This window comes from Cannabis sativa, chromosome 3 (genome assembly GCF_029168945.1).
Source record: "Cannabis sativa cultivar Pink pepper isolate KNU-18-1 chromosome 3, ASM2916894v1, whole genome shotgun sequence".
Lineage (NCBI taxonomy): Eukaryota > Viridiplantae > Streptophyta > Magnoliopsida > Rosales > Cannabaceae > Cannabis > Cannabis sativa.
Genome location: NC_083603.1, coordinates 30,545,889 through 30,559,404, shown reverse-complemented (window position 1 = coordinate 30,559,404; position 13,516 = coordinate 30,545,889). Strand labels below are relative to the sequence as shown.

The following is a 13,516-nucleotide window of genomic DNA, read 5'->3' as shown; positions in this document are numbered from 1 at the left end:
TTCTCATCTTCTAAGAAAACACCTTATAGGCTAGAAGACTTAGTTGAAGTCAAACAGAGGCTAGGGGAACCTCTAAAAGACTACCTCCAAAGATTTATGACTGAGGCTACCAAAGTTAATAGTCTGGGGGAAGAAGGAACGTCACCGCCATCATGAGTGGCGTACTACCTTTGAGTGATTTGTGGAAGGATATTCGTCGACACTCAACTCAAAACATGGTTGATTTCCTTGATCGGGGAGAAGGCTTTGTTAAGCTTGAAGTAACTATCCGACAAGCTAAAACTGGGAGACAGGCACGTGCTAGATAGGCCCTGAATGCTGGCAGCCCTTACTTTCGCCCAACACACCTGCCAGCATGGGTAATGTCGGCCAGCCCTCCAAAAGTCAAAATAATGGAGGCTAGCATAACAACAATAACTACGGCCGCGGAAAACAAAAAAGAGGAAATTCAATAACCCCCTATGCCATAAGACTCAAAGGAGAAGGAGGAGAGATTTACGTGCTTCACCCTCCTAACATAAACTCCTAAAACAGTCTACATGACCACACAGTCTATAGTTCCGTATGGGAAGCCTTCTCCCATGTGGAAAGACATAAGTAAGAGGGACACCTCCAAATTTTGTCAATTTCACAACAATTTTCGCCATGGTACCAACGAGTGCAAGCACTTAAAGTTAGAAATTGTGCTCTTAATTAGGAGGAACAATCCCCATCTGCATCACTATGTACAAGATGACCAGACACAGGCACAAGGTCCCAAAATAAAGACCCAATGTCACCACCTATGGCTAGTCAATTAAGGATCATCATTGGCGGACCCCATATTGCAGGTGAAACAAACAAAGCTATGGAGCACTATGCTCGGACCCTCCATCGTGCGCAAAATAGTAAAATCCTAGCTGTAGAGGAAAAAGATCCCAAATAGCTAAAGCTTGAAGAGCCTACCATCTCATTCATAGAGGGAGATGATGCCAAGGTTAGACTCCCTCATAATGACCCCTTCCTCATAACAGCACAGATCGGGAACATGACAGTTTCCAGGTTCATGATCGACAATGAAGCATCTTCAAACATACTTTTCAAGTCAACCTATGAGAAGATGTAGCTTCAGTTGACAAATCAAGCACCCTGTGCACATCTAATGTAAGGGTTCTTTTTCCAAGGCCTTTTGCCCTTGGGATACATCTGATTATCTTTGATAGTTGGAGAAAGTCCCATGACAAGAACAATGAATGGTCAATTCATAGTGATTGATGTGACATAATTGTTCAATGTAATGATTGGTCGGCCAGCCCTATACGAACTGAAAGTTGTGACATCAATTTATCACCTATGCTTAAACATTTCCTGACAAGGCATAGGGTAGGGTTCCTAAGGGGAGATTAAGAGACTGCTCGACACTTGTACAATTTACCTTTGTCCAAAGCCAAAAAATAAAAAAGTTCCTACCAAGAGCTCTAGCAATGAGTCTCACCAAGGGCAATGAAGTTCAGCCCAAAGGAAGGAGGCAAACTTAGATCCTCGCTTTAGGGATTTAGTAGAAAGATTTGGACATGTAGAGGAATTAGAAGAAGTAGAGATTGATCCAAATCTTTTGACCAAAAAATTGTCAATTGGAAAAGGTTTAGTGCCAGAAATAAAATCACCATTGATAAAAATTTTAAGAGAAAACCTCGACATCTTTGCTTGGTCGCATGGAGATGGTGGGACTCAATCCATCCATAATTTCTCATGCCTTGAACATATATCCAAACTTCTGACCTTTACAGTAGAAAAGGAGGTTAATGGATAAAAGCGAGCACAAGCTCTAAAAGATGAAGTTAAAAAGTTAACTGCCAATGACTTCATGATTGAAGCTTTCTACCCGCTCTGGGTTTCCAATCCTATCTTTGTAGCCAAACTAAATAGTAAGTGGCGAGTATCCATAGATTTTCTTGACCTGAACAAGTCTTGTCCAAATGACAGTTTCCCAATTCCAAGGATCAACTAGCTATTAGATGCTACAACTAGTCATGAAATCCTAAGCTTCATGGATGCCTATTCAGGTTATAATCAAATCAAAATCCATCCACCTGACAAGAACATACAAGTTCCTTGACAGATGTAGGCCTATACTGCTACAAAGTCATGCCTTTTGTACTTAAAAACATAGGGGCTACTTATCAAAGGCTTGTAAATAAAATGCTCAAGGACCTGATCTGTCATAACATAGAAGTCTATCTGAAAGGCATGTTTGTCAAGTCCAAAAAGGTTAGGGGCATATAAACGACATAAATAGATGTTTCAAGATAGTTTGAGAGTACATCATGAAACTCAATCCCCTGAAGTGTTCTTTCGGAGTAGGCTTAGGCAAGTTACTTGGCTTCATAGTGAATGCATGGGAAGTAGAAGCTAACCCATATATAGAAGATCCAAGCCCTTTTAAACATGAAGTCTCCCACAAAGATAAAATAGGTGCATCTAACACCCTAACTAACATAGGCGTATTACGTGATTTTTAAACATGCTGTGCAGCTCGTTGCTAATCAACGAGGTTTATGGAAAAACGTGAATAATTAAAATTTTGCTTTTTAATTAAACTTATAAAACAATATTACAAAAGACTCGGGATCCCGATTATAAAATCATTTACAAAAGATTTAACTGATTAACTGATACATAAAAATAAATGTCGTCTAACGACCAGTTACAAAAATCAGCCTCGCTGTCCCGATGATCGTACGCTCCAGGCCTAACCGCCCCGACATGTACAATCTTCTCAAGCTCGTTCACGGTCCATCAGCTTTAGTCTTGCCTTTACCTACACATAAACGTAGATCTGTGAGTCGACAGACTCAGTAAGAAAAGCATAATAATACTCATACATAATCCCGGTTATGATCAGACGCCCATACCCCTGATCATAACCCTAACTGCCGTGTCCAACACGATACTGAGTCCCGCTACTGCCATGTCCAACATGGTACTGAGCCACTACTGCCATGTCCAACATGGTACTGAGTTTTGAACGTTCATAGGGACGGTACTATTGACAAGTATCCTCCTGATCGGTCGAACCGGTCATACTCCGGCTGCTGGTCATACTCCAGCCTGTACCGACGGGATAGGTCAATAGTACGGAACCACCAAACGATAGTCAGCCTGATCGGTCAAACCGATCATACTCCGGCTGCTGGTCATACTCCAGCCTGTACCGACGTGACAGGGTTGGATGGTTCGAAGCCAACATACATAACTAATGTAATCTAACAGGCTTCCTACATGCACGCTAAACATGTAATCTACATATGCATACTGTTATACTAATCTTACCTGGATTCTGAATTCAGGTGTGTCGGTCAACCTGACTGGAACTTTAGCTGAGCGGCAGATTACAGGCTCCTAAACCATAAAAATCACAACGCTATAAGTGACATGCTAAATCACTTCACGGGGACTAAAACTAGGAACTAAAAGTTTCCCTATCGATAAAAAGCATGGCAATACCCCTTAAAACATAAAAACGAGGAAAAACACGGGTTCTGAAAATTCCCCAACCGGCAGACCAGTTGCCAAACCAGAATTCTGGTTCTGGGAATTACTGGACCCTCATCCGGAATTCCGGTTGCACAACCGGAATTCCGGTTCCTCGCAGGAATTTTTTCAAAAATTCCTAACTCAACCAAATCAAACCCAATTTATACCAAACCTTCCACACCTGCTCTAAATACCCCAAAGAACATTTCCAAGGCATAAAAACAACCCAGAAACCACAGATACAAAATTTGCCATTAAAGCTCAAGCTTTGAGTTCTAAACTCAAACTTGAGCAAATCCCTCAAACATGCATTCAAACTAGCTTAATTCTACTTAATTAAGCTTAACTAAGTCACTGAAAACAATTAAAAACAATAGCAACATCACAGTAACAGATTCACAACATATCTTCAAAAATCACATTTTTGCATATAAAGAGCTATAGCTTGCTCAACCTAATAATCATGCATCAAAACAACTTTAAATAACCCTAATCTAACAAGCTTAAACCTCTGAAATTAACCTCAATTCACAGCAGCAAGAATCACATTAAAATCAAGCATGCATCATCACCTTTTCACACATTTTTTCTAAAATTATAAAAAGAAAAGTTTAGAGACTTTACCAAGGATGAAGAACACTTAGAATGCAAGAGAAATAGCTTGAAATCAGAATTTTTCCAGCCCTAAAACCACCCTTCAGCCGAGAGAGAAAGAGAGGAAAAGAGAGAGAGAGAGAGTTTTGCAATTTTTTTCTATTTTCTAACTTTGAAATTTTGAGTGAAATGAAAATAAATGAAAAGAAGGCTTTAACTAATAATCTATTTCAGCCACATAATCAAATAAATAACATATGTTTTCAAATAATCAAGTCACTAAAAGACAAAAAGTCATTGGGGCAAAAAGACCATTTTGCCCCTCCATACTAAAATCACATAAAAATCACTAAAGGGGTATTTTTGGGAAATTCTAAATTCCCGGCCATTCCCGACATTCCCAATGTCTAAAACCCGTCCCAAACTATTAACATACTAAGTTGTGACTTCTACTGAGCCAAACGCCGAGTTCCAAAATACCGGGCACCGGAAATGCAAAATATGAAAACTACTGAATAACATAACCATGCATTTCTAAATTCCATAAATAACAGTAATAAATTATTTAAATAGCTATAAATAATTTCATAATTAATCATAATTAACTGATAATTTCCAAATTAACTAAGCGGGCTTTACAGTGCAAAACTTAACTGGCCGCATAGTAGCACTAAGCAATTTTGTGTCAAAATCCACAGACAAGTGTGTCCCTTTCTTCAACATACTTTGAGGAAATAAGAAATTTTAATGGACAGAGGAGTATAAGGCTTCCTTCAAAGAGTTAAAGAAACAAGTAGCTTAACCTCCTATCCTATCAAAGCCTTTAGACAATGAAGAATTGGGCATATACTTGACAGTCACGATGTTTTTTGTAAGTTCAGCTCTCATTAGAGAAGAAATGGCATTCAGCACCCAATATACTATGTCAGCAAAAGACTTATTCATGCTAAAAGTTGATACCCACTTTTTCAAAAGCTGACATACTGCTTCCAAGCTCATTCCATAAAAGTGTACACCGACCAACCCTTGCAAAAAGTACTACAGAAACCTGAAGCATCTGGCCAGTTACTTAAGTGGGAAATAAAACATGTCCAATATGAAATCATCTTCCAACCAAGAGTGGCCATAAAAGGCCAAGCTCTTGCTGACTTCGTGGCTGAATGTACATGCATGTCTCTTAAAATCTCTCAAGATTCAGGATAAAAGCAAGAGCCAGAGAAGAAGCAAGAGCAAGACAATTAAACCTAGAAGTTTCACATTGATGGAAGTTGTACAGACAGCCTGTCTGGTGCTGGCATTGCCCTCATTACACCTGGGGAAGCAGCTGGATGGGGCAAGTAAGTTCAATTTCAAACTGTCCAATAAAGAGGCTAAATATGAAGCTCTAACTGTTGGACTAAATCTTGCACATAAAGTCAGGGCAGACTACCTAGACATATATAGTGAATATCAGTTGGTCATTAATCATGTCCTAGGTGAATACTATGCATGAGGAGCAAGAATGATGACCTAATTGAGGAAGATCCAAGAATTATTAAGTCAGCTCAAGGGTTCCACCCCTAGGCAATGACATACTTTCCTGACTAGCTAGCAATACATTGATAGACAATACCAACTTGGTGCCCATTAAGTACCGGAGTTGTCTAAATTCCAATTCCATTAATGGTACATACCTAGTTGGATCATATGCATCCTCACTTCTAGGTATATACCTTATAGAATTATTGGTATATATCTTCATTTTTTCTTTCTGGGTTTCGATTATCACCACCATAATTTCTCTTTGAATGTGTCGTTCCAGTAGTATGGGGTCTTTGTGAACCCATTGGCTCTTTCCCAGGGCGATATGTAGTTTCTTCAGAATGATTTCCATCATTTGGATTTTTATCAGCCATGGATATATTTCTGTTTGTAAGGAGGGATTTTTTTGAGTTTTATCACTAAGGCTCTCACCAAAATGTTAACGTAGATTTTCGTTAACCAAAATTAATTAGCCTTTACATAATAATACTTTAAAGAAATAATAATAAAAATTAATAACTCCAGATATTTTTACGTGGTTTTGTAGTTAAAATCTACATAGTCCACGAGTCTATCTTATTAATGGTATTTTTCGAGTACATAATACAATATCAGAATAATAGTATTTTACTCTCAATTTTCTATTCATTTTTCTATGGAATCTGCCGCTATTTATAGGAATATAGGTTGGCAGTTATTTTCTTGGGATCAGTTTAAAATGTAACTGTTCATGAAATGTGGACAATTCCCATGTTTCATTTAATTGCATGTGGGATAATATTTGATAACTGCTCAACTGCCTTTTGTTTTTTATCCTTTTCGATGGTTAATGCTGATTTGGATGATTATATCTCGCTTAACATGAGTTATCCTCCTTGTCCATCGTGATGTGGAAAAAATGCTAAGTGTTAGTAGATTGTTCACCTCATTATGTCTTTGTATTAGAGTTAAAACTGTGTAATGACCGTTATTTTTAGACATGGGATTAGTGGGACACTTAGCAATAATTAATATGACTATGTGATTATTTGCATGTTTTATTCTTTATAGACCTTATTTTCATGAAAATATGTGTTATGATTATTATTTCACAATTCCGGAGATTTTATTGAACTATGTGTGACATGCATGCTATCTTTGAATTTTCATATTTTTACATTTTTATGCACGGTAATAGTGGAAATGGGTCGAATGGTAATTTTAGTCACATGGACACAAATTTGTATAAAGTATTTTATGGGGTAATATTATTGGATATCTTAGAATATCAAGGTTTGACGAAATAACAGAATTAGACCATTTTACCCCTAGGGCTACCAGATAACTTTGTGGGGAAATAAGGGCATTTTAGTCTTTTCACCCTTAGAGCTTAGTCACTCTTTTGGAAGGGATAGGTGGCTGTGGCTCATGCTTTTGAGGATGACCAGCTGCTTAGGAAGCAAACAAAAAGGAAAAGCAAAATTAAAAGGAACCAAAAAGAAAAAGCAAAGTCAAAAGCAAAACAAAAGTCAAAAAAACACCAAATCACCTTCTCCTTCTCCCTCTACTTCGTGGCTTCTGAACCAGGGCCAAAACTCAGATTTTTCCATCATTTTCAAGCCTCTCTTCCTAGTTGTAATTCATCAAGGAGTTCAACCGCTAGCTCCTACAAACTTCTGAGGTAAAACCTAACCTGAAATTTATTGGTTTTCTAGGGTTTTTGTTAGTTTTCAGTGGTTATTTATAGTAGAACATGTTGAATAAGTTTAAGAAGGTTATGAAATGATTATTAAGGTTATTTAGGACTTTTTAGAAGTGGTTTAAATTGTTTTGGGTAGTTGTAGGAAAAGTTATGCAAGTTTGAGTTCAAAGAACTCAAACTTAACTTTGTTATGATAACTTGAATTATGTTGCGAACTGGGTTAAGGTTTCTTCATGAAATATGTTGGTTATAATGTGTTTAGGTGCTCTACAAAAGTTTGTAATTTTTGGATCCGTATTAGATGAGTTATGAGATTTCCAAACTCGGACAAGGAGTTTCAGGCCATCCGATTTAGGTTGTTTTAGGATGGCCTTTTAGTTTGATTTATGATGAGAATTTGATTGAGGTTTCTTCATGAAATATGTTCATTATGATGCTTTTAGGTTCCTGACAAAATTTTGTAATTTTTGGATCAGTATTAGATGAGTTATAGGATTTCAAAATTCGGAGAGGGAGGTTTCGGGCCATCCGATTTAGGCAGTTTTAGGACGGCCATTGAGTTTGATTTTTTTGAGAATTTTATTGATGTTTCTTCATAAAAAATGTTCATTGTGATGCTTTTAGATACCCTGCAAAATTTTGTAAGGTTTTTCTTCGAATTTTAGGAGTTATGGAAGTTTTAAAATGGGATAGTTGAGTTTCGGGCGATCCGATTTAGGCAGAATTTGGGAGTCCATCTTAAGACTTTTCCCAGGACCCCAATTGAGTGTTTTATATGTACTTAGGGTATTTCCATGATTTATATCAATAGAGAAACTTTTAGTTGTCAATTTAAGTCCCCGAAAGTGTTAGGGCAACACTTATAATTTGTTTTTTTGGAAATGTGACTTAGGGCATTCGATTACCTGCAGCTATTTCCACTAAGGTTGACCGGCGCACCTAAAATCCAAATTGAGGTAAGACTAGTATAGCACACATACATATGTACATGTTATTTTTATGTTTGGCAGATGTATGACATATCCGTTTGAATGATAGTTAGTGTATATATGATTGCCTCTTGATATTGTAAATGTATGTGTTTAGCAATTCAGAAAGTATGAACCAATGCTACCAATACTAGTACGACAGATTATTGAATGCATGTGGTATTATGGTTGGTTATACTTTCGAAAGCATGAACTAATGCTACCAACACTAGTACACTGAAGTACTGAGTGCATGTTGTATTATGGCTAGTTGTACTTATAGTATGGATTGATGCTACCAACACTAGTACGACTAGAGTACTAAGTGCATGTGGTATTATGGTCAATTATACTATGGCCAAGAACGTTCGAGACTCAATTCTACATGTTTGCATTGTTTATGACTTGTTGATAGGTGTATGGGCACTTAGTCATAGGTAGTTATATGTTTACGTTTTATGCTTTTCTTACTGAGTCTGTTGACTCACATATGCTATGTTATGTGAAGGTAAAGGCAAAGCTATTGTTGAACGACAGTGAGTTTTGAGCTGGATGAAGATTATATATATCGAGACAATTTGACCTAGAGTGTTGCATCTTCGGGACAACTAGGGCTCACGATTTTGTAGTCGTTGTGCGACATCTTTTGAATATGTAAAGTTAAAAAATGTAGATACGGGATCCCAAATTTTATAAATGTAATACATTATATGTTTATTTATTAGAGTTTAAATTTTATCACTTTTGATAAATCATTTGATTAGCAAAGGTTGCACAGTAATTTTTCAAAGCACTGTAGCACGCCTAAACTAGTAGGGTGTTACAATTTTGGTATCAGAGCCCCCAGGTTGTCTACTGGACCGTCAAGATATGTACAATCATCATCAGATATAAGCTCGACTCACGGTTCAGTAAGCCTTTACATGTTTTTAGGAGCTTTTTATAATTAGAAAAGCATGATGGAAACTTGTAAGTGATATATTGAATAATTTTATGCGTGTCTAAGATCTCATGTATGCGGTCTTAAGTTTATTATGTTGACCACTTCATGATTAAACTAACTTATGGGTTTACAGGCTAGTATCATATGGATACCCGGAGAAATGTACGAAGTCAAGGCAATGTGGTTGGAACTAGTGGCGGTCAAGCCCACCAAGAACCTCCTCCTTTGCGTGGCCAAGGTAGAAGTCATGGACACGCTCATGGTCTGGGTAATGTTAATCCACCACAAGCTCCATAAGATTGGGAGCATAGGTTTGCTGAGTTGCAGGCTTGAATACAGCAACAAGATGAAGAGATGTTTAGGCTGAGGCAGCAAGGCCCTCAGGTTGCTCCTCTTCCTTAGGTTGGTATTACTCCAGTACCAATGTTGCCAGCAGAATATCCTATAGCTGGAACATGTTAGTACCATTATATGAGCGATTTCGGAAATAGGGACCTCCAATCTTTCTGGGAGGCCCTAATGTTATGAAAGCTGAGCAATGGCTAACTACTATGAATCGAATACTAAATTTTATGGGAGTCACCGGTAGCGACAGAGTGGCCTGTGCCACATTTCAGTTCCAGGAAGATGCTCTGATATGGTGGGATTTAGTATCGCTCACACAGGATGTTGCTGTTATGAGCTGGGATGAATTCCAGGATTTGTTTAACTCCAAGTATTATAATGAGGCTGTTCGTGGTGCAAAATGGAAGGAGTTTACACAATTGGTTCAAGAAGAATCAATGTTAGTGACGGAGTATACGACCAAGTTTGAACGATTGGTCAGATTAGCCTCAAGTACAGTACCTATAGATTACACTAAGAAGGAAAACTACCTAGGTGGGCTTAATGCCAAGTTTCGTAATGATTTGACAATTACAACCGATGATGCTACCCCATATGCACTGATGGTACAAAAGGCTCTTCAAGCTGAAGGTGCGGTATAGTTTTTGAATGAGCCCCAATGGACACAGGGTTCTTGTGGAGTCAATGCTTTGCCTCCTTCTTGTTTGGGTAGGAGTAGTAGTGATTCAATTTTTGATTCAAAAAGGAAGACTCCTTTCAGACCAATCAATTTTAGGCAGAACAAGAGGTTCCGCAGGAACCGTGGTCAGAGTGGTGGTCGTCAGGGTGGATTTACGTACCCAGAATGTCCTCGTTGCAAGGAACATCACTTGAGAGAATGTAACAAGAATTCCTGCTTCCAGTGTCGTAAGATGGGACACTTTAAGAAAGACTGCCCTCAGTTGACAAGGGGAGAGCCAAAGAAGGAGTTCATATACACTCCTCCTCGGGTATTCGCCATTACACATGCATATGCTGAGGCTAGTCCATTAGTTGTTACAGGTCAACTTTTCATAAATAACTCTTATTTTACTGTATTGTTCGACTCTGCGGCTGCACACTCTTACGTGGCATCAAGAGTAATTGATAAACTGGGTAGGCCCTGTTATAGTGATGAATTCGGTTTTGGAACCCTTTTACCTAGTGGGGAGTTAGTTATCTCGAAGAGGTGGATTAGGGCTGTACCGATCACAGTGGATGATAGGGAGTTAAGTCCTGATCTTATCGAGTTATCTTTAGCAGACTTTGATATCATTTTGGGGATGGACTTCTTATCCAAGTATGCAGCTAGTATTGACTACATGAGAAAGATGGTAACTTTTCAACCGGTAGGTGAGAAACCATTTGTATTTGTGGGAAGAGTTCACGGTTCTCAAATTCCAATAATATCAGTATTGAGAGCTAAAGACTTATTAGAAGATGGGTGTATAGGTTATCTGGCAGTAGTGATTGATACCAGTAGACTCGAAATAGTTGGGCCTAAATATGTGAGAGTGGTTAAAGAGTTTTTATATGTGTTTCCTGAGGAATTACTTGGTTTACCACCCCAATGTGAAATAGATTTTGTAATTGATTTGATACCGGGAGCAGAGCTAGTTTCTAAAGCACCATATAGGATGGCTCCATCTGAACTTAAGGAATTGAAAGTTTAACTTCAAGGAATGTTGGACATTGGGTTTACCCAACCTAGTGTATCCCCCTGGGGAGCTCCGGTATTGTTATTCAAGAAGAAGGATGGATGCCTTCAGATGTGTATCGATTACCGCGAGTTGAACAAGCTTACAGTTAAGAACAAGTATCAATTGCCAAGAATCGATGACTTGTTTGATCAACTTCAAGGAAGACAGTCTTCTCTAAGATCGATCTTCGCTCTAGGTATCATCAGTTGAGAATTCGAGAGGAAGATATTCTGAAGACTGCATTTCGTACGAGGTATGGACATTATGAGTTCCTAGTGATGTCGTTTGGATTGACTAATGCTCCAGCAGCCTTTATGGATCTTATGAATAGAGTATTTAAGGATTTCCTTGATAACTTTGTCATAGTGTTTATCGATGACATCCTTGTATACTCTCAGTCAGAAGTAGAACATGAGCAATATCTTCGAATGGTCTTACAACGACTTAGACAAAGCAAACTTTATGCTAAGTTAAAGAAGTGTGAGTTCTGGTTATCCCAAGTATCCTTTCTATGTCATATTGTTGGTGAAAATGGTATTATGGTTGATCCAGGAAAGATTGAATCAGTTAGAGTGTGGCTGAGACCGAAGATAGAATCTGAGGTTAGAAGCTTTATTGGTTTAGCTGGATACTACCGTCGTTTCGTAGAGGGATTTTCTTAGATCTCCATGCCATTGACAGAATTGACTAAGAAGAACCAAAAATTTGTGTGGTCTGATAAGTGTGAAGCCAGTTTCCAAGAATTGAAGAAGCGACTAGTCACAGCACCGGTGTTAGCCTTACCATCAGATAAAGAAAAGTTTGTGGTATATTGTGATGCATCCAGACAGAATTTGGGGTGTGTCTTGATGCAGGCCGATAGGGTCATTGCTTATGCTTCTCGTCAGTTGAAGGAATATGAGCAACGTCACCCAACAAATGATTTGGAACTTGCAGCAGTGGTGTTCGCATTAAAAATTTGGTGACACTACCTTTATTGGGAAAAGTGTGAAATTTATACTGACCACAAGAGTCTCAAGTATTTCTTTACTCAGAAAGATCTAAATATGAGACAAAGACGGTGCTTAGAGTTAGTCAAGGACTACGATTGCGAGATTCTTTATCATCCTGGAAAAGCCAATATAGTGGTTGATGCCCTGACTAGGAAGGGCCCTGGACAAGTTTGTAGTACCAAGATAATTTCTCCCCAATTAGCCACTGACATGGTCAATACAAGTATTGAGTGTGGTGGGCAAACTTAGTAACTTGGCACTTCATTCTGACCTAATAGAAAGGATCAAGTGTGCCCAACTGGAAGATCTTGAGTTAGTCAAAACTCGAGAGGAAGTCTTAGCTGGACATGTTAAGGACTTCACATTTTCTGATACTGGTATGCTACTTTATAAGGCTCGAGTTTGTGTTCCAAACGGTGGTGAGCTTAAGAAAGAGATTCTAGATGAAGCTCACACCACTCCATATTCGTTACATTCGGGTACCACCAAGATGTATCAAGATTTGAAACCCTATTATTGGTGGTGTGGTATGAAGAGAGATGTGGTAGATTATGTGTCAAGGTGTTTGACTTGTCAACAGATCAACGCTGAACATTAGAAACCGGCAGGTTTACTACAGCCTTTGACACTCCTTGAGTGGAAATGGGAAGATGTCACCATGGATTTTGTGGTTGGATTACCTAGAACTACTGGAATGTATGATTCAGTTTGGGTAATTTTGGATCGTTTCACAAAGTCAGCACACTTTTTGCCAGTGAAAACCACCTTTACAGTGGATCAGTATGGTGAGTTGTATGTTAAGGAGATAGTGTGTCTCCATGGAGCTCCAAAATCCATAGTTTCAGATAGAGATCCAAAATTTACTTCCAAATTTTGGCAAAGTCTTCAGAAGTCCATGGGTATGAAGCTGAAGTTTAGTACAGCTTTTCACCCCCAGAAAGATGGTCAGTCTGAAAGGACGATTCAAATTCTAAAGGACATGTTACGAGCCTGTGTGTTAGATTTTGAAGGTTCCTGAAGTACCTACCTTTAATAGAATTTTCTTATAACAACAGCTATCAAAGTACAATAGGGATGGCTCCCTATGAGTTGTTGTATGGTAGGAAGTGTCGATCACCTATTTACTGGGATGAAACTGGAGAAAGAAAGTTTTTGGGTCCTGAGTTAGTTCAAAAGATCAGTGATGCCATCGAAAAGATCAAGGCACGGGTGCTTACTTCCCAAAGTAGGCAAAAGAG

The 13,516-nt window shown here is 38.5% G+C and overlaps 1 protein-coding gene across 1 annotated transcript; it reads left to right on the top strand.

Moving 5' to 3' along the window:
- The first annotated feature begins 12,332 nt into the window (after positions 1-12,332).
- LOC115710874 (uncharacterized) lies at positions 12,333-13,296 on the top strand. Its single transcript, XM_030639226.1, has 3 exons — positions 12,333-12,501; positions 12,557-12,805; positions 12,986-13,296. The coding sequence occupies exons 1-3, from the start codon at positions 12,333-12,335 to the stop codon at positions 13,294-13,296; spliced, it is 729 nt and encodes a 242-aa protein (XP_030495086.1).
- Positions 13,297-13,516: the final 220 nt, after the last annotated feature.